Source organism: Mustela erminea, chromosome 1 (assembly GCF_009829155.1).
Source record: "Mustela erminea isolate mMusErm1 chromosome 1, mMusErm1.Pri, whole genome shotgun sequence".
NCBI classification, from domain to species: domain Eukaryota; kingdom Metazoa; phylum Chordata; class Mammalia; order Carnivora; family Mustelidae; genus Mustela; species Mustela erminea.
In genome coordinates, this window is record NC_045614.1 from 59315339 (window position 1) to 59334599 (window position 19261).

Below are 19261 nucleotides of genomic sequence, written 5' to 3' on the forward strand. Positions count from 1 at the left end.
CGGCCCTTCAGGAAGCACAGGGGAGGCTGGCACACGGGCGTCCCGCACAGCAGCCTGGCTGCCTTGCCCACGCTGGAAGAGCTCATGCAAAACCATGTGTGCATATCTCACCCCGTCTGCCCAAGTCACCCTCTCCCATGTCTACTATGTGCTCCCGCCAGGTATCTGGGCAGCTCTCAGCACATCCCCCTGCAGCACCCCCGACACACACCCCAGCACAATCGGGGGTGCCTTCTGAGCCATCCCGGCCACACCTGCCCATGCACTGTCTCCGTGCTAAGAGCAGAAACCAGGTCGTAAGGCCGTGAGGCTGAGCAGCACATGGGGCGCCCGGCAGCCCCCTGGCCTCACCGAGGAGTTCTGGCACTGCAGGCTGGAGCTGTTGAAGCGCAGGGCGGTGACGCGGGCTGGGCTTCCTGGGATGTGGAAGAGGCACTCGTAGCCACGCTGGCCCGACTGAGGCTGCGGCAAGTTGCGAGCGGCCAGGGTGATGGGCTTCACCACACCCACTGGCACGTAAATCTGGGTGGAAGGCAGGATCTGCGGGCAGTCCTGGGGGCGACAAAGCTTCGGCTGAAGGGCTGGTGCCACCAGCATGGCGCGCCCTACCCACGGCCTCGACCCCTGTGCACAGAGCCTGCGAGCACCACTGAGCCTGCTTCACACACTGCGCGACCCAGGACTCAGAACGAGCTAGACAAGCTGGAGGCGGGAGGCCTGGGTTCTGTACCCACTGGGCTGTGGCCTCCCCCGTGTGCCCATGTGCCCTCGCAGGGCTCAAGGACCCACCCCACCAATCGGCCACCGAGGGGGCCCCATCTGGCCCACAGCTGGAAAGGCCCTTGAGGCAGAAGCAGCCGAGGGAGCGTGTGGGGCGCTTGGGCTAGGAGCTCCCAGCTGGGGGCCCAGAGAGCATGTAAAAATAGCCAAAGCTGGGCAGGAAAACATCCCGGGCCCCCAGGGCCAGCATCTCGGCAACAGTGACTGATGCAACGGCCCAGCTCCCTTGCAGCACGGCAGGCAGCAGCCTTGGGAGGAGAAGGCCCCTCTGGAACTACGCTGAGCTGGGCTTTAAATAGAGATGCTGAAAACAGGCTGTAATCCCCAAGCCCTGCAGCACTCCCCAGGCGGGCCTGGGCTGGGCTGCTCCACCGAGGTTGTGGGCGCCTGAGGAGGTAACCTGGGCTGCGGCAAGGCAAAGCCTGGCCGGCTGACCGCTCACTGCTGGGTCTGCAGGGATGCACCAATGGGGAGAGGCGGGTGATGAGGACACATACGTAGGGCCCGCCGTTAATATGTTCAGGGGCCCACACCCACACCAGTGCTTCTCTGGCCTTCAAAGAGGTGCCCCAGCCAGCCCCCGAGCCCAGGGATCCGCCCGCTGCCTCCCCAGCCCCTGGCTGCCCCTCCTGGACCACCAGCAGCTCTGGCTCCTTCTGGCCACCAGGACTGGGCTCCTCTCACCCTCTAGCCTCACAACTCCCTCTATAGACACCATCTCTGCTGCCCAGGGGCCCCGGTCTCTCCCTTGGGGTGTGGCCTCTGTGCCTGCATCAGGCCAGAGTCTGGCTCAGGCTACGCCTTGACACCCAGCTCCTGAGGGGCCACCCCACAAGATCCAAACCAGAACCAGAGGTGGGAAGCAGGGTGAGGGTGAGGAGTCCAAGGCCTTCTGAGCAACAAGACTGGTCCAGCTTGGCCCACGTCACACTCCTTAGTTAAGTCCCCATAGAACCTGGGACTACAGCTAAAGAGGGTACATCTGTGGGGTAAGTCCCTCCCTTAAGCGACCTCCCTGGACCCCAGGACTGCCTGCAACCCAGCCCTCAATATGCACACCCTATAGGAGGGCCCTCTTATGTTTCTCCACCGAGGCCCACAACAGCCCTCCATGGGGTCACTAAGCAGCTTTCTGCTGCCCATGACCCTGCCACCCTCATGGCACCTTTGCCCAGATGCCCACATGAGCCACGCTCCCAGGGAAGCCCACTGTCCTGGCTCTCACACCACCTGCTCACACAGACACCACCCCTGACCCAAACGCCCAAGGTCCCTGCCTACCCCTGGGCTGCCCCCAACAACTACCCTGTCCTGTCATGTGCGACATTACACCAGTGAGTGGACAAACAAAGGTCCGGAGGGTGACCGTGGAGGCTTGCCAGAGGAGGCTCTGTGAGGAATGGCCCGAGGCAGGCTGCATGTCCTCTGCTCCCTCCATGCCCCACAGCCAGCTGGACACATACGTTCCTGCCCTGTCTGACCGACAGGACTGCCGTCCACTGCCAAAGCGAGGGACCTGGCTTCTGGGCCCGGCTCTGGACCCTGAGGCTGTGCCTGGGGAACCCTGCATGCCCACTCCCCGCTGGCAAGTGCCCAGGTCGGCCTGTCCTGGTTCTGAGAGCCCGGCTGTTCATAAATAAAGTCAGTGCCTTGCCCAGGCTCCAAAATAATTACTACCTAATTACTATCAATTACTATGCAGTACCTCAGACAACTCCAAGAACCAACCAGCCGCACTGCCGGTCAGTCTGAGGGCTTCCCTCATCCACACAATGCCAGTCCCCAGGACTTCCACACTGGCCGAGCCAGACATCTCCCGCTGTGGGCTCCCACTGCACTGGGTGGATGGTCCCCTCCCTGTGTCATCCCTTGGGCATCTCTCTGGTCTGCAGCCTCCAACTAGAGGTCTTCTTCTGAGGCCTTCTCGGAAGGCTATACAGTAGAGCCAGTGACCAGGCTGGGCTCAGGTCAACACAGCCTCAGAGAATGTCCCTAACACCATGAGCCATGAGATCAGCATCCCAGCCACCCATGGGAGCTCTCGGGTTCTGCCATAGCTCTGAAACCCTGAGCTCTCCCGGATGGCCTTACCTCAGACACGTTGACACGGCCCTCTAGAAAGGCGCAGTCGGCAGCATTGTGAGTGCACACGTGGCGGTATTTGCACCAGTGGCAGGGGAAGGAGCCGTTGACACAGGACAGGCAGCTGCGGGAAGAGGGCAGAGCAGTGAAACTGGGGCAGCCTGTGCCTCCACCCAGTGGCCACATGGGGCTGCACTAGCTCCCTGCTGGTTCTTTGGCAGCAGATCACAGTGCCACCTCAGGGCCTTTGCACTGGCTGCTCCTCCCGCTGCTCAGAGAGGCCTGCCTGGTGCTTCCCTCTCACTTCACTGCTTTTCTTCCAGACTCAGAACACCTGACAGCCCACCCCAGTGTCTGCTGACAAAGCAAACGCCTAAAGCCTACAGTGTCCACTAAGGTGACCACTGGCTATGCCAAGCCACACGTGACAATTAGTGCTGGGAAATGTGTCAGAGCAGATGCGGAAATGCATTTTCTATTCCAAGCCCAATGAACTTCAGCTTCAATTCAGGAGGAAAGCCATCGCTACAGGGCCTCGGAGACCAGTCGTGGACAGCCGCCTCCCCACCGAGAATGCAAGCTCTGCCTGGCAGAAGCTTGGCCATTTCACGCCCCCATGTCCCCAGGCCTGGACAGGGCCCTTGCTGTGCTCTGGCCCATGCAAACTCCTGTGGCTGGCACCCTGTCATCCCTGCATCATCCCTGCAGCACCCGTGTCACCCACCTCACCTGGAGAAAACCACCTCTGACTTCTCTCAAGGACCTCCCAGCCTGCCGGCCACCCTGCTTCTCCAGAGACCTTCCCTCCCCTCCGGCTCTGAGCACTGCCCCCTGCTCCAGAAACCCCAGGCCGCCCTGGGCAGAGAGAGGAAGCTGGCTGACACCGACACCTGGGTCCCCCGTGGGCACCCACGAAGAGCCAGGACAGTCAGTCTGGAGGTCAATAAACAAAGGCCCCGCTGAAAAACAGCTGCCTCCAGCTCCGTGGCTGAACCACACAGCCTGCGTGGGCCTTCCCGCCACCCCCCTCACCCCTCAGGGGCCTTCCAGTCTGGGTCCCCTCCAGGTCAGGCCCGGGACCCCAGCTTATGGCAGGACGCATAACAGGTCACCGGTTCCCCTGCTCTTCCTCTGAGGCCCCAAGACAAGCACACCGGGGCAGCAGCAGGGAAACTCCCAACTTCAGCTCTTTGTGCCCCCAGGGGCTCTGTCAACCTCCACCAGGGCGGACCTGGACTCCTGTCTGTCCCTGAGCAGCAGGTACCTGGCTCCAGCAACCCGCCCCTGCCCATGTGGCCGCACAGGAGTATCAGGCCAGGAGGGCCAGGAGGACCAGAACACTCACGACTGGTGGACGCTGCAGTTGTAGAAAACAAAGTCCACGGACGCAAACTTCTTGCCTGTCTCCTTGGACTTCAGGTAAAGCTTGACCACCCGCTGGTCTCCTGCAGAAGCAGTGTAGGCCCAATTCACCGGGCCACCTGGGGCCAAGGAACCCAGGGCGCCAGCCCACGATGGGACGGCCTCGCCAAGGACGTTCCCTGCCACCACGTGCACAGGCACGCCTGTGCAGGCATCTGCTGGCAGGCACCTGCAATCCCCACCCCGAGCCGTCACCTGCTCCTTCCCCTGCCACCCCACAGGAAACATGCCTATTCCCTGACCGAAAGGATGGCTGCAGGGGCTGTCCCGGCCCCAGGCCGTGGCAACACTCACCCTGACCTCGCGTGATGGGGGCCACCTCCCGCGCAGAGGGTGAACGGCAATGGATCCGACCATCCTCCAGGATGCTCTCAGACTCGGTGAAGTCCTCGAAGGAGCAATTGACACCAGCCGAGAGGTCGGGCACATTCCGGGCCTGCAGCACGAGCTGGGACCCCCCATGGCAGGAGGCCTCGGTGAGCAGGCCCCACAGGTCCCCCTTCCCCCCATCACCTGCCCCCGCCCCTGGGGCAGCCGTGCTCACCGGAACCTGAGACATGGTGACCGACACGTTGCGAGGCTGCACCGTCAGCTGGACGCACTGCAGCAGGTCTGAGGCGAAGCGCTGGGGCTCGTCGGCCCGCTCGCAGGCATCTTGCCGGGAGCAGCTGCAGGCACAGGGTGCTATGGCTGGGTGTGGGGAAGGCAGCCGGAGGGGCACCCCGAACCTGCCAGCCCCTGCTCAGCAGGGTAATCCTCACCCGCACTTGGAGGAACCCAGCAGCTTTACCTGGTACCCTGTCTTTACTGGGGTGAAGGTGGGTAGGCCATCACTTAGCCAGTCCCAGGCAACTTCCCCCAGGGGAGACGCAGGGGCACTCACAGGGGAGCTGCAACGGCCACAGTGTGGCCATGAGGGTCCCCCCAGATCAGAGCCTGCCAGGGCCCTGCAGCCCACCCCTGCACCCCATCCACTCACATGCTGTGCAGGACACACCAGCCGCAGTGGGGGTCCCGTGATCCCAGGCACAGCTCGCATGATGTATACTGCACACAGCTTTCCACGGGCACCCGGGTCACCTGCCAGAACGGGGAGCTCAGCTTCAGGCCCCCGCAAGGCCCTTCCCAGAGATCGCTGCCAGCCCACCTCCTCACCATCACTGTGTGTCCGCTATACCGGGCCCTATTCCCCTACATGAGGGAAGCTTCCATCTCTGGCCTTTCTCCAGCACGGTCTATTCAAAGGCGGTCCTGTGACCCTGACTTGGCCAAGTCAGGCCAAACAGACTGGGTCTCTCCCTGGGAGACAGCAGCCAGGAGGCAAGCAAGCTGGTGCAAGTGAACTACCCAGAGAAGAACCGACAGCTCCAGCCAGAGTCACTCCCCCATCCGTCTGGACTCTGAGCTCCCCACCAGAGCGTCAGCCCCAATCCTAAGCACAGCTGCAGGCTGGGTCCTGCTCACCCTGACCTCGCCTGCTTGGCCCTGAGATCCTCCAAGAGCTGGAATAACCTGATGGCCAGGAGAGGAGCAGAGGAGAAATGAGAGCTGGCCAACGAGTGAGGCCTGGCCTCACCAAACCCATCCTAGACTGCCCCACCTGCCCACCCCCTTGGCCAAGGGGTCATCAGCTTGACAAGAGCAGAGGCTGGCTCCAAGTAGGCTATGCCAGGAACACAAATGGATGGGCCTTGACCAGGGGGGCCAGGCCAGGCACCAACCCCATGGGGACAGCTGCCTGAAGCCCCAATTGGGCAGATGGGATCAGGGCCATGCAGGGCCTCAGCCCAAGAACTCGGCGCCCCAGACATGTACTCTCAGCCCTCGGATGACATCAGTACTCTGATAAAACTTACTCAAATAACTGTTCCTGAGAATGTGCAACTGTTCAGGGAGGGGATGGGAATTCCAACGCTGATGGGGGAAAATCTAGAACCAGTATGGATGAAGTAGATCAATGACAGCCATGCCCGGCACCCTGAAGGTAGCCCCCCATCCACGCCCGCCCCACGTGTCTGGCCATAGGCCACCCACCTGCTTTTCTGTCATCGCATAAAGGTACTGGCGGTCAGGGCTGAGGACCAGGTCCCGCAGGATGGGGCTGCTCTCCTGGGCCACCACGCTCTCATAGGCCAGGGCTGGCCGGCCACTGGGGTTTGCCAGGTCCACCAGGATCTGTGGAGTGAAGGGCCAGAGTGGGGCTGTGCTAAAGTCTTTCTGCCCCAGCCCCACACCTACTGCAGGGCAGGGGTCTGGAGCCCCTCCCCCAGCTGGCCTGTAAGTACAAGGCTGAAGCCTCCACCCACCCCAAGGAGGCTGTGTAGGATAAACTATGGCCCCAGAGGTGGGTCCTGCCCTAGCCTCTTTAACAGTCAACAGAGACCATGGGGATGACCATTACCCACTACCACCCATCACCAGCTGCAGAGCCAAGTCTGGCATAGAGGTGGCGGGAGCCCCTGGCAGGTGCCCCACCTTCCCTAGGGCCAGGCTGGGTGCCCCAGAGGAAGGGCTATTTGTGCAGAGGGTAGGAAGGAATGATGAGGCAGCAGGGGCCTTCCAGGGAAAGGGACATGTCCAGTGTGGCTGAGAAGTGTAACTGGGAGACTCCGGGGCAGGGAAGCAGCATTGGAGTGAGGGGCCAAGCCAGGGTCCTGGAATGGGGTATACTCCCACAAGAAGGCAAGAGGGCAGGCATCTCTACAGCATGGAAATATATTCCAGATCCCAAACAAACCGGGCGTTAATTAGCCAGCACTTCTCTGCAGCTTGAAATGCTGCAAGTATTTTTAGTTGCTTTTACCAAACAAATGTATTTAATTAACAGAAAGACCCAGGGGGCTTTCCAGAGATGGGAGTCATGAGGCAGCGTCTGCCCAGCTCAGCCGGTCCTGGGTAAGCTCCCAGGGCACAAGGTAGCCAGCCCTGCTCCATCAGGCCCACCCTCCCTGGCTGTAACCAAGTGGCCAGCCCTCCTCTCCACCTCCGCCTGGGGCCGGGACTCAGCCCAGCACCCCTCTCTTGCGCCTCCACACCGACAGGCCAGGGCAGGCCTCACTGGCTGGTGTGGGCCGCAGAGGCAGCGAACACCCCTGCTCTGTGTGGGCCCAGGGCGGCCAGCCAGGGTGGGGCGCTATGTCTCTGGGCCAGAGGCTGCCTGCTGCAGGGCTGCAGGCGAGGGGGAGGGCTGCATTCCTGAGAGCCCGAGGCCACCCCCCACATCCGCTCAGCTGCCTCCTCCCGGCCAGGCAGGCAGGCTTAAGTCAAACCAGACCCGGAAGAGCTGAGCCCTAAGCTGGGCAGGAGGAGGCAGCCACAGGCTGGGCCAGGAGCCGCCCAAGGGGAAGGGGTGCCAGGTGAGGGCCCACAGCAGCCCAGCCTCAGCGCCCCCACGGTGGTTGTGCACAGGACCCCAACCTGTGCGCAGCCAACTCCACAAACCTCCTGTCCTGCTGGGGCGGGTAGCCAGCACAGGGAGAGCCCACTGTCAGCTTCTCAGCTGGCAGGCCCAGGCCAACATCAGCCATGGGAGAGTTCAGGAAAGTCCCCAGCACAGCCTCTGGACCCACGCTGCCTAGGCCTCAGCCCCAGGTCAGACAACCCCAACTGTACAACCGAGGTGGGGTGCTGACCCTCTTTCTGCCTCAGTGTCCCTACTTGTGAAATGGGGATGACAGACACCACTCCCCACATCAGAGCTACTCTGAAAATTAAACAAGGACCTAGCCAGTGAGCCAGGAAGAAGGGACACAGAGTGGCTGGGCCACAAGGCAATCCCCACACCCTGGCAGCCATCCACCCAGGCCTGGCAAGGCCAGCCTGGACAATGACCAGGAGGCAGGGGACAAAAAGGTCAGGAGGGCAGGGCCCGGGTGCAGGCAAGGGGCAGCAGCAGGACCCAGATCTCCAGACCCAGTCTCAACTCAACTGATTCATATCAAGACTCCGGATTTCCCCCAGAGCCCTGCCCTACGCCTGGACCCCCTCCCTGCAGGGGCTGCCTACAGCCACCTAGAAGCCCAGGCCCAGCCCCAGGCCTCCCAGACCCAGGCCCCGTCCCGTAGTGCCCCAACGTGGCCCTTCAAACCAGACACCTGGGACTTCCACCCCAGAGGCCTTGACAGCCAGGCCTGACCAGACCTCAGACCTGTGCACGCTGGGGGTGTGCCAGAACAGGGATGCTTGAGGGTCCCCAGGCTCTCCCACCCTGACCAGCAGGCACCACATGGAACTCAATATGACAACCCCCTTCAGCCAGGTCTGTTCTCCCCCCCACCCTGCTGAGAGCTGAGGGCCGGGCCATGGATACCAACTGAAGGACCATCCACCCATAGCCCAGGCAGGCACAGGCAGACACTCCAGGGAAGGGTACAGCCAGGGAGCATACCAGCTCTACGGCATGGAAGGGGGCAGGCAGAGAGCAGGCCTTCTCCCCAGGGTCCCGGGGAAAGCAGGCGGGGAGGCAGGCCAGTTGCAGGCTCCGGAACACCCCGCCCCTGGGCTAGCAGTGTGCCAACTCTGACAGGTGGCCCCTGACAGCTGCGGGGGGACCAGGCACGTCCAGCTGTCCGTCCGCCACACATCCATCTGTCTACCCACCTGCCCAGCACCGGGCAGCCCTAGCCCTTTCACACGCCCAGGCAGCCTCCATGGACGCAGGACATTTCTGGAGGGCATCCGGGAGGCAGGGCCAGCAGGCCAGCGAATGGACATGCCACAGGTGGCAGGCCCCATGCCGTGCAGTGAGTAGCCATCATCCAGGCTCAACAGGGCCCCAGCATGCACACATGTGACAGTCAGATGGGGTGGAAGGAGTCCAACCCATGAATGACTAGGGCTCAGGATAAACTGGCAAGTTCCCAACTGGTTTTTGGGCTGCAGGGCCTGTGTCACATAGACGGGTAAACTGAGACCTGCGAGGGCCTGCCAGAGGACCTACACCTGGGGCCAGAATCTGCCCCCAAAGTGGGAGGGATGCAGCACGCCGCAGGGAAGGCATTCCAGGGAGAAGGGGTGTGCAGGGTGGGCACAGGGCCAGGCAGCAGGCAGGACGGCGGGACGGACGGCGGGACACATGCTGCTGGCAGCGCACGTGCCAACGCCACTCCCCAGCGTGCAGCTGTCCAGTTGAGGGCCACCCACCTGGGGATGGTCCACCCTGGGGCAGCTGGGCTTTCAGAGGGCACAGGAGACTTCCGGCATCCCCTGGTATCTGCCCGCCCACCTCCAGCCGTCACCTCCATGCTCTGCAAAACTTGCTCCAAAGACCACTAGAACTTCCCACAACTAGCCACGACCACCTTCCCTCCCACGTGCCACCACAGAAAAACCTCAGGCCCCAAACCCAACTCTGTTTTCTCTGTGGTGCCCTTCCAGCACCTGCAGAGAAAAGACCCCTCTTCCCTCTGCCCAGATGGCCAGAGTGGGGTAGCCAGTCTCCCCAAGCCTGCCTGCTGGGTTGTACCAGGCCCAGGCGCCCCCGGGCTCTGACCACGGGGACACAGCCAGCCCCACCTGGCCTTTGCCCCAGCCCTCCAGCTCTGCCTACTTCTCCAACCAGGGTTTTTTGCTGCACCGACATATGTGAGGGAGTCCCCTGCATTCTGAGCTGTCAGAGCCCCCAGCAAACTCTCGGTGCCAGGACCCCGAACACTGTGGGCCACACACCTACCCACCAACTTGAGGAATCACCTGCTCCTTCCCACAGAGGCCGGGGAGCAGGGTCATCCCTTCACTCCAGGCCAGCAAAGTCCTGGAGGCTTAGGACACACCAGGGGGTCCTGCAAAGAGAGCCCTGTGCAGGGCCACGGGGAGGCAGCTGGGGGCAGGTGGGCAGCCCCTGGCCCCAGAGGCCCAAGCCCCAGGCTGGCCCAGCCGGCTGCCCCCACACCCATCCCTGCGCGGCTCTCACCAACTGCTGTGGCCCGGCCAGGTCAGCTGTCCGTCCAGCCCAGAGCCAACAAAGGGCTCATTCTCTGGGCTGAGGGAGGGCAGGGGCACCGGGAGGATGTCTGGGCCGTGCAGGCTGCTTGCCAAGACCGGCACGCGCCCTAGCTGCCCGGAGGCAGGGGGCTGCCCGGCTTGGCCCTGGCCAGGGTGGGGAAAGAGTTCCCTCCTCTGCACGCCCCAAGATAATAGCCCTTGTGTCCCTATCTGTGGAATGGGGGTTCACTGACAGGACCAGACAGCAAGGACCCCAAGGGTTATAACAGGCCAGCGGGCAGTGAGCTGTCTGCAGGGCTGGGACCCCACGGCTATCTCCCCACTCCAGTACATGTAGCTGCCCAGCCTGTTCCCAGCCCCCCCCCCCCCCCCCCCCCCCCCAGGCAGCAAAGCGGTACCAGGAGGGGCTGCGTGAGGGGCAGGGGCCTCTTTCACTCCCTCTTTGAAGGAGTCCATCATCTCTTCTCCTTCCTAATCAGGGGCCTGTGGCTGAGGCCAGGGTAAAGCCAGCTCCTGGGCCCCTCCTCACCCCCTTACAAGCTGCCACAGGATCTCCCCCTCCTCTCACTGGGGGCAGGTTCCAGGCCCTTTCCTGGGACCATTCTCAGAAAGGCCAGGAGGAATTTGATACTGGAAAAGCAATTAACAATTTCCTCTTGGCAGTACTTGGGTAATTAAAACATGATTTGCAGGAGGCCTGGTGGCTGTAACTGGGCCAAACACACCTGGCGAAACTGGGGGGAGGGTCCCAGGAACCTTGTCTTTTCCAAGCCTAGCCCTCGACACAGAGAAGAGCAGACACCAACCAACATAAACAATGGTCCTCCTTGACCTTTGGTCTCTTCCTCTGCCAACAGAAATCCATCTCACAGGGCTGTGTGAGAGTTCAGAAGCTCACAGTTCCAACAGTAGAGGAGGGAAGACCATTTAGAAGCTGCTTGGAAACCGGACCCCTGAGGCAAGATGCTGCCATGGCAGGGGCTGTGCATGGCGGTGCACAGCCCCTGCGGTGAAGGCCACACAAAGCGGGGCCACAAGGCAACACAGATCACACGGCCTTCCGTCATAGATCTCTGAGTGGGTCTGTCCTCAGTGGGAATGTGGCTAGAGTACCCATTACAGCCTGGGATTTAATGAGCCCCAGGCCATACAGCGACCCTCCAACTGATGCCCTTGTCTCAAACCCAAGAACCAGCCACTGACCACCTTCCCATTCATGACCCATGTCACCCACGCTACTCTCACCCACTGGATCCCCAACATGAGCAGGTAGATGCAACCCTGAAGCCACCACAGTCATCTGGCTCCCTGCCCCTAACCAGGCCAGACCTCTGGAGCTTCTCCCAGAATTCTGCAGGACAGGTCCCTGCCCCCATGTTACTGAGCACCACAGGGTCACCAGTGACCTGTCCACCCCAGGCGTGTCCACCGCAGGATAATGGGTGGTCAGTGCAGCCCAGGCAGCTTCTCCTACCTCAGCAAGCATGAGAGCATCTCTGAGCTTTGGCCCTACTGTTCCTTCCTTTTGGAATGCCCTTCCTGGCAGACTCCCCAGCAGGGATGTTCTAGTCTGTGTACCCATCTTGCTGTGATGCCGGGAGTTCTCACACCCTGACCCCTGAGAGGGTGGGTCCTGGAGGTCGGGGTCCTGTCTGCCCATAAGGAGGGAAACTGTGCACTGCGGACACTAATCTTAGGCCCTCACGAGGCCACCCCCAAACCCAGACACACACGGGATCGGGCACAGGGTGGCCGCTGCCAGCTGGCACCCGAGGACATCATTCTTGTTCAAGTGCCTCTGCTCAGGCTGAGGCCTGAGCTGCTGGACCCCACAGGGAGGCAGGACCCTTATGCCTGCCTCGGGCCACCACGGGCCGCCTTCTCATGCAAAGAAACAATGCTCGTGGAGCACTGGCTCTGGGACCAAGTGTTGGGATGTGAGACCCAAGGGGGAATGGGATGTCCCTGTGCCCTTCTGGCACCACACACCACAGCCAGCCACACCCAGGAGAACCACAAAGAGCGTAGCAGGTCCTCCATAGGACATACAGACATCCCTAGGGCACTATGCAGCAGCCCCCCCAGGTTCCAGGGACCACATCATCGGCAGGCAGAGGCAGGGCACTCACAGGGCCCCTTGGGTGCAGGAACTAAGAGACACAAGAAGCTGGCAGCTAGGACCTCTCCACTCTCCAGCAGCAATGCTCCAGGGGTCGGAACGCCCCAGGGCCTAGCAGCCCGCCATAAACATAGCCCGACAGGAGTCAGCTGCTTTGCCGGGTGTGACCATACTTGATCCTGGAGACGGCAACAGGGGCAGCCCTCAAGGTTCAGGACAGAAACATAAGCCAGGCCCCGGTGCCCCACTCCCAAGGAGAAGGCCCGTAGAAACGCAGCCCCACGACACTGTGACACACAGGACATGGGCACAGCACGCACACCGTGGCCCCGCCCACCACAGGCCTGCTGGAGACAAGGCCGCACCTGCCCTGAGCCAAAGGTCCCCTTGTGTGCACATCTGCCACACGCCCCGTCGTCAGGACCGGTGAGAACCAACTGGCAGCCCAGCACGGCAAGGCCAAGCCTCACAGAGAACAAGAGAAAAACAGACACAGACGATGTGCTGCCGGTCCCCCAAGAAGCCCCCACCTTGGCAAAACAACCCTCGGGATGGACATCCCCCACTGAAGTGGAGCAGGGGAGAGGGGACCTGCTGCACTTTGTGTGACAAGCTCCGGGCTGCAAGGCCGCAGCTGCGTTGCTTCCTGTGGGCACATCCCATTTTGGTGTGGACGTTGGTTACACACGAGCCGCCTGCAGGATGCAGGGATCTCCCTGCCCCACCCCCGCCATGCTACAGGGAGCTGCCCGCACGCACTCAGGGCCCACGGTTCAACATGACAAGAATGTCTGCAGGCGCTTAGCCACCAATGATGCAGGCTGCCCTGGGAGCCTCTGCGGGTCTCTAGGGAACAGATTCCTAGGAGTCAAGGGCACCCCCACCCCACACACACACAAGATGCAAATCCACAGGGCTCCAGGCAGAAGAACAGGAGGTGGTGACACTCCTTGTGGCTGAGGAGCTGGGGGACTAGGGGCCTGGTCCTGCCCAGCATCTTTCTCAGGGCCACCATCCTGCCCCCAGCCCCATGGGGGCTCTCCCCAGTGCACCTCCTGCATAGACCTGGGCTCGAGAAGCGGGGACCCCTGCTGGATGCATGGAGCAGGCTTTCGCCCAGGACAGAGGCTCTGGGGCCGGGACCTAAGAAGAGGCCGCCTCTCAACAGGTCTTGGAAATACCACCAGACTCTGAATTTCGGCATCCTATGAGGACGGGGAGGGCTGGGGAGAATGGAAAAAGCACCCACAGGGAAGCTTCTCGAGCAGAGCCGTGAGGCCCCTGGAGGGTAAGAGGTCTCCCAGTCACCGGCAGCCCAGGGCCAAGGCAGCACATGCTCAGCAGCCACTAGCACAGCCGGGATGCCAAAGAGGTAGGTGAGAGCAGGGAGCTCCTGGGGCCCAGATACAGCCAAGGCCTGAGTACACAGGGACAGTGGCCTGGCCGGGCCCCAGCGCCATGGCCCAGATGCTGTGGCCACAGCCCTGTCTCCCCTCCATGTGAGGATCACCATGCAGGAAGTAATGTCAACCTCCCTAGGGCCTCCCAACAGCCCCCAGGAGGCACAGCCCACCCAACATAGGGGAAGGAAAGCACCATGGCAGGCCTCCCTGCTAGCTACACTCCTAAACAGCCCAGCCCAGCCCCGGAGCCCAGCTGGGTGGCTGTCCCGTGGGTCCTATCCCAAGGCCTAGCACCCTTCCAGCCAGCGATGCCACAGCCCAGATCACCGTGGTCATAAGCTGATAGCCCACAGCAACCTTGGGTTGGCCCATGCTGCTTTCTAAAAACGTGCCATTAGCTGCCAATGCTTAACAATAAAAAGATCTAACACAAAATATGGATTTCCAGATTCTCTTGAAAAACCGGATGTTGAGGCAGACGGGGTCCACTTTTCCCCTGGCACAGCCTCTGGAGAGAAGGGTGGCTCAGCCCAGCCCTGAGCCCTAGAGCAGGCATGGTACCAGAGCCAGCCTGGCCTGGGGGTGTCCCTCACCAGGCCCAGAGGTCAGGGACTGTCCCCACATATGCTTTGCAGAAAGGGAGAGTCCAAGAAGGCCTCCAGGCTGGGGCGGGGCATGCAGGGCACCTGCTGGCAGGAGTCCAGGGCAGGTCCTCTCCACACCCGCTGTGAGTACCTGAGCTGACTCAAAGGAACTCAAACCCACCCATGGGAGCTCCTGCCAGGGTCCAGGGGTCCCTGGTGGCCACTCAGAGTGGGAGGGGAGGGTGGTGGTACATGCAGGACTGGGGCTCGGTGTGGGGAGGGGTCAGCCCAGGAGGACAAGTGCCTCCGTTGGCAGGGAGGGCAGCAGGTGGTGAGCAGGGCCTCTAGGGAAGGCCAGGGGAATCAGGGAGCACCCCCCAGCCAGCCCTGAACAGCTGAAGTTGGCAGGTCTTAAATTAATCGGCTACAATTTTACACAACAACGTTCTCGTTCTCGGTGGGGCCTGGCAGAGGGCCAGCTGGGTCCCTAGAGCTCACCAGTTACTTCTTAAAGCTGAAGAAAAAACCAGGCCTGGGGAAGATGGGGGCCTGTCAGCACAGCAGGCCTGCTCCTGACCCAGTGGTGGACAGGGGTCCCCAGGGCCCAGGCCCCAACCCATGACCAGATAAAAGAGGAGAGGCAGTGAGGGAGCACAGCGCTGGACTGGGCTGGGCCAGAGATGCTCCCTACCCTCAGCTGGGGTCAGGATGACATAGTGGGGAGGGTGGATGAGGTAGGAGAGAAATTCTGCCACAGGTGGGAACCATGCACAGCAAAGAGCAGGTGTCCTGCACCATGGGTCAAGGCTGGAGGCCTAGCTTGGGGGTCTGGGGGAGGTTATGGAGAGATGGGGCAAGCAAAGTAAGACTGAAACCCCTTCCTCCAGCCCCTAAGCTGCTTCAGGCCTCCAACAGCAGACATGTCCCAGGATGTGACGTGGGGTTTGAGGGTGCCACGGGTCCTAAGAAATGGGCAGGCAGAAGGAACAGGACAAGCTGTGCTACCCAGGGGAGCTGGACGGAGCTGGGATGGGTCTGAGGGCCAGGCAGCCACTGGCTGATGTGCTGGGCAGTGGGAAGAGAGACCCCTGAAACTGGCAGCTCAGGGCAGGCATGGACAGTGAGGAGCTCCTGCAGGAGCAGCTGTCCTGGACTCTGGGCTTTCTCAGAGAAGGACACGGAAATAGGGGTCCTGGTTTCTTTCCCTCCAGAGACCTCCCCCCCCCCAGCCCAGGACAAAGAGGGAGCCTGTAGTTATAAGTGGGGACGCTAGAGCCAGTAAGCCTAGGCATACGTAACTGCCGCTGTGTGCCTCAGTTTCCCCACCTGTCAAATGGACAACAGAGTTGTCATGAGGACTCAGATAGGCACCACGACAATGAAGAGCTAACTCTACTCCTGAATGGGACCAAACGTGCATCAGGCCCTGAGCCCTGCCAGCGCATCTTCTCAGTCTTCTTTATGCTATGTCTGGGTAAACAGACTCAGAGGGGCAAGCCAGCCAGCTCCAGGATCACACAGTTGGCAAGGGGGAGAGCTGAGACCACACCTGATCTCAGCCATGTGTGTATGGGATTAGGGTGCAAACAATTGGCCACAGAACATGAACAACTAACTGAGAGCTTCCCAAACACCCCACCCCGCCTGCCGCCTACTTAAGCAGGTGGGTGCAGGTGACTGGTCCAGGGAACAAGATTGAGGCACACCTCTACGGAAAAGCCTCAAAACTAACACGGATTTAATTCCCCAATGAGGGGCCAATCCTAGCACCAGGCCAGCAGCTGCTGAGCACAGCAGACCCCCACATACCCTGGAATGGCACAATCCACTCGCCTGCAGTGCAGCACCCAGCCCAGACGGGTCCAGGGGTGGAAGGAGCCCATGCCTAGGACAGCGCTCCAGGAGGAAGGTGCAAGGGACAAGCAGAGGTTTCCTTATGGATGAGCCTAAGCCCAGCTCCCTCTCCATACAGTGGGCCTCAGTTTCCCCTCTGTGGGACCAGGGCAGAGAGGGAGGAGAGCTGTACCAGCTAGACTCACAGAGCTCCCACCCAGACAGTGGCCCTGGGGCCCAGGAGTGAGGCTGGAGCGGGGGAGGCAGCCAGGGAGGCAGGACTGGACTAACCTGTTCTCCCAACCTCACAGGGTGGCCTGTGGGCACAGACAGCGGCACAGACTTAGCAGCTGCCTGCCAGTCACCAGCCATCAAATGGGCCACTCCCAGCCCCAGGAGCCCAGCTTCCTGCTAGGTGACAGGCTCCGGGGCACCCTGCGGGAGTGTCTCTGAGCAGCTTCACTCTGCAGCCCTGCCCCAGGGGAGGCTCTCACGGCCCCTGGCAGGCCCACCCCAGCGGACACAACCCCTCCCCGGGGGATTCTGCTGGTTCTTCTTCCCGGCTCCCCCAGCTCCAAATACTCTCCCTGGGGCAGGGGCCACCCCTGGGAAGGGAAAGGGCTTCTGCCCAGGCTGCCAACAATAAGGTAAGGAAAGGTGGGCCACACAAGGCAACCAGCTCAGGGCACAAGAACTTGCCCCAAAGGCAGCAGGGTCTAAGCTGACCTGCTGCCCACCCCCACTGGCCAGCAGAGTGCCTGAGCTGGACAGAACCCCACAGCACCCCAGCGTGCCCCGTCCTGGGATGGCCTCAGTCACCATGTGGGCACCCCACCCCCACCCCAGAACCATGCCAGCCTGCAGCCCACACATCCAGGTTCACTTCCAGAGGGGCAAGCCGAGGTGGTCAGTGGGGCGGGGGGGCACCCCTTCCCAGAGGTCACAGAGCCGGGGAACGGTGGCACGTGACTGCCAAGGAGCCCACCACTGCAAAGACAAGGACACCCCTTTCCGTACAACCCAGCACAGAAGCAGAAAGCAGGCAAGGCCCTTGCTGGCCCGGGGCCCAGTCCCCACCCACGGGTACACGCTGGGCGGGGAGCTGTGTCAGCACCGGGCCTGGGGACAGCTGTTATTTCATCTACCAGGCCCCGCCCTGGCCTGGCTCCTGGGCTCCCAGGCACCCCACCCTATGGTCACCCCAGGAACTTCCTCCCCAGCAGGCCAGTCCTACCCTGGTCTGGTCCCACCCACCCACCAAGTTGGGACTGACCCACAGGCAGCTGCTGCCCTTAGGTCCCCCTCCAAGAAGCCCTCCTGTGCTGCTCCCTAGCAGCCCCGTGCAGCTGGATGCCTGCTAGTGAGGGCGGGGGTGCAGCCACCCCACAGGCCCTGGCCCACAGCACCCCACCTTTCATCTTGAGAAGCCCTCATCTCTCTGGAGCCACCGTGTTCCCCTTGCACCCGCCGGTGGTAGGTGGGGTTGGGGGGTGCTACCCTTGCCCTGCCCTTCGCCTTGCTGTCTCCGTGCAGGGCGGGGGCCTCTCACCAAGGCAGAGTGCTGCCTCAGCAGACACTGGATCCCCTGGAGGGGACGGGGGCCGTGGAGGCATGCCCTGCCCCCATCCTGCACATAGCCTTCCCAGGAGGTCACTGTGCACCCTCAGAGAGCAGGACCAGCCTCTCCAGGCCCCCCGGGGATGGCAGGGTAGCCAGGCCCCTCATGCACCTGACCCATCCCAAGAGCCCCCAACACCCCGCCAGGGCCATTACACCTGCCAAACACCAAAGCGGGCCCAGAGGAGGGGCATGGACTGGGAGGCACAGGGGAGTGAGGGCCTGTTGAGGCCCCTCATGATGGCCAGACCTGGCTCTGGATCCTGGCCTCCCAGTGTCCAGGCAATGCTGTCCACAACCCCCAGGGCTCTGCCTGCCCCATCCGCCCAGCCCGGAGGCCTGACCTTGCGGATGCGGCCGCTGCGCGTGCCGGCGAACACCACAGTGCGGCCCCGGTAGTCGTAGGCTGCCACAGCAGTCAGGCCATCATCCTTGTCCACGAACAGAGGAGTGCCCTCGATAGTGACTGTGCCCCCCAGAGGCTGGTTGAAGTCCTGGCCACAGAAATCATCGTCGATCTGCAGTGGCTGTGGGAAGGCAGAAGGTGAGATTCTGGGCCCATGCAGCTGGCCCCAGGTTCCTTCTTCCTGTGGGCAGCAGGCCTCGTAGCCAGCCTGGCCAGCAGCCCCAGCTAACTGGGGGTGAGGGGAAGTGGGGGAGGGATGGGTGCTCACAGAGGGTCCTCAGAGGGCCTGGGGTCGAGCATGGCCCATATAGATGTGGGGAATTGAGGATTCCTGGACCCATTTGACAAAGAGAGAAGCCAAGCCTTGCAAAGTGCCTGGGGGGGGGGGGTCCTCCCAGCCACTGGGCACAGGTCTCCCTCCCAACCTGTGGGGTGGGGGAGAGCCAGAAAGAAAGCAGCCTAGGGGAGATCAAGGAAGGAGAGCAGCCAGCCACCCTGGGGACCAGGCCCATGCACCAATGGTGGCTGCATACGGAAGGGGCCAGCCACCGGAGGCTGTAGAGTACAGGGGGGCTCATCTGAGATAGGAAACGGGGGTCACACCTAAAAGGCAAAAAGGCAAGGGCCAGCTATGAAGTGGTAACTGAAGGGACAAGAAGTGATCAACACTTGAAGTTCCAGAGGAGGAGGAAAGGGCCTGGGGGAGGGCAAGTTCCGGGAGAAAAAGGGGACAGCTGGCTCCCCTGAAGCAGGCTCAGGGCCTGAGGTTTGCAGGGGAGAGATCGGTAATGCATATGAAACAAAGGACACCAAGCTGGAATGGGGCTGAGGGTCCCCAAGCAGCCCCAGGGACTGGGACCCGGACCAGAGGGAGGGGATGACTGCAGCCATGGGCACAGAGCACACAGAGCACACAGTATGACCTCAGAGGGACTGCCCTTCCAGGCCTTGGTTTCTTCAGTGACACAACAGAGATCATACACCTTCCCTGAAAGGCCATGGAAGGATGGACTGGCCTGGTACACCTGGGCCTCGCCATGGAGGACGGCCCCATCTTCACGGGTGCCCCCCT

General features: G+C 61.9%; 1 protein-coding gene across 1 annotated transcript in view; it reads right to left on the bottom strand.

The window, feature by feature from the left end:
- PLXNA1 (plexin A1) overlaps positions 1-19261 on the bottom strand; it is a 49424-nt gene that overhangs the window by 22769 nt on the left and 7394 nt on the right. The window contains exons 3-10 of the mRNA XM_032339163.1: positions 18128-18310; positions 6319-6459; positions 5264-5364; positions 4829-4952; positions 4579-4732; positions 4208-4307; positions 2872-2986; positions 352-552 (exon numbers count right to left, since the gene is read on the bottom strand). Coding sequence (XP_032195054.1) covers positions 352-552; positions 2872-2986; positions 4208-4307; positions 4579-4732; positions 4829-4952; positions 5264-5364; positions 6319-6459; positions 18128-18310 — 1119 coding nt within the window. The remainder of the gene's footprint in view (positions 1-351; positions 553-2871; positions 2987-4207; positions 4308-4578; positions 4733-4828; positions 4953-5263; positions 5365-6318; positions 6460-18127; positions 18311-19261) is intronic.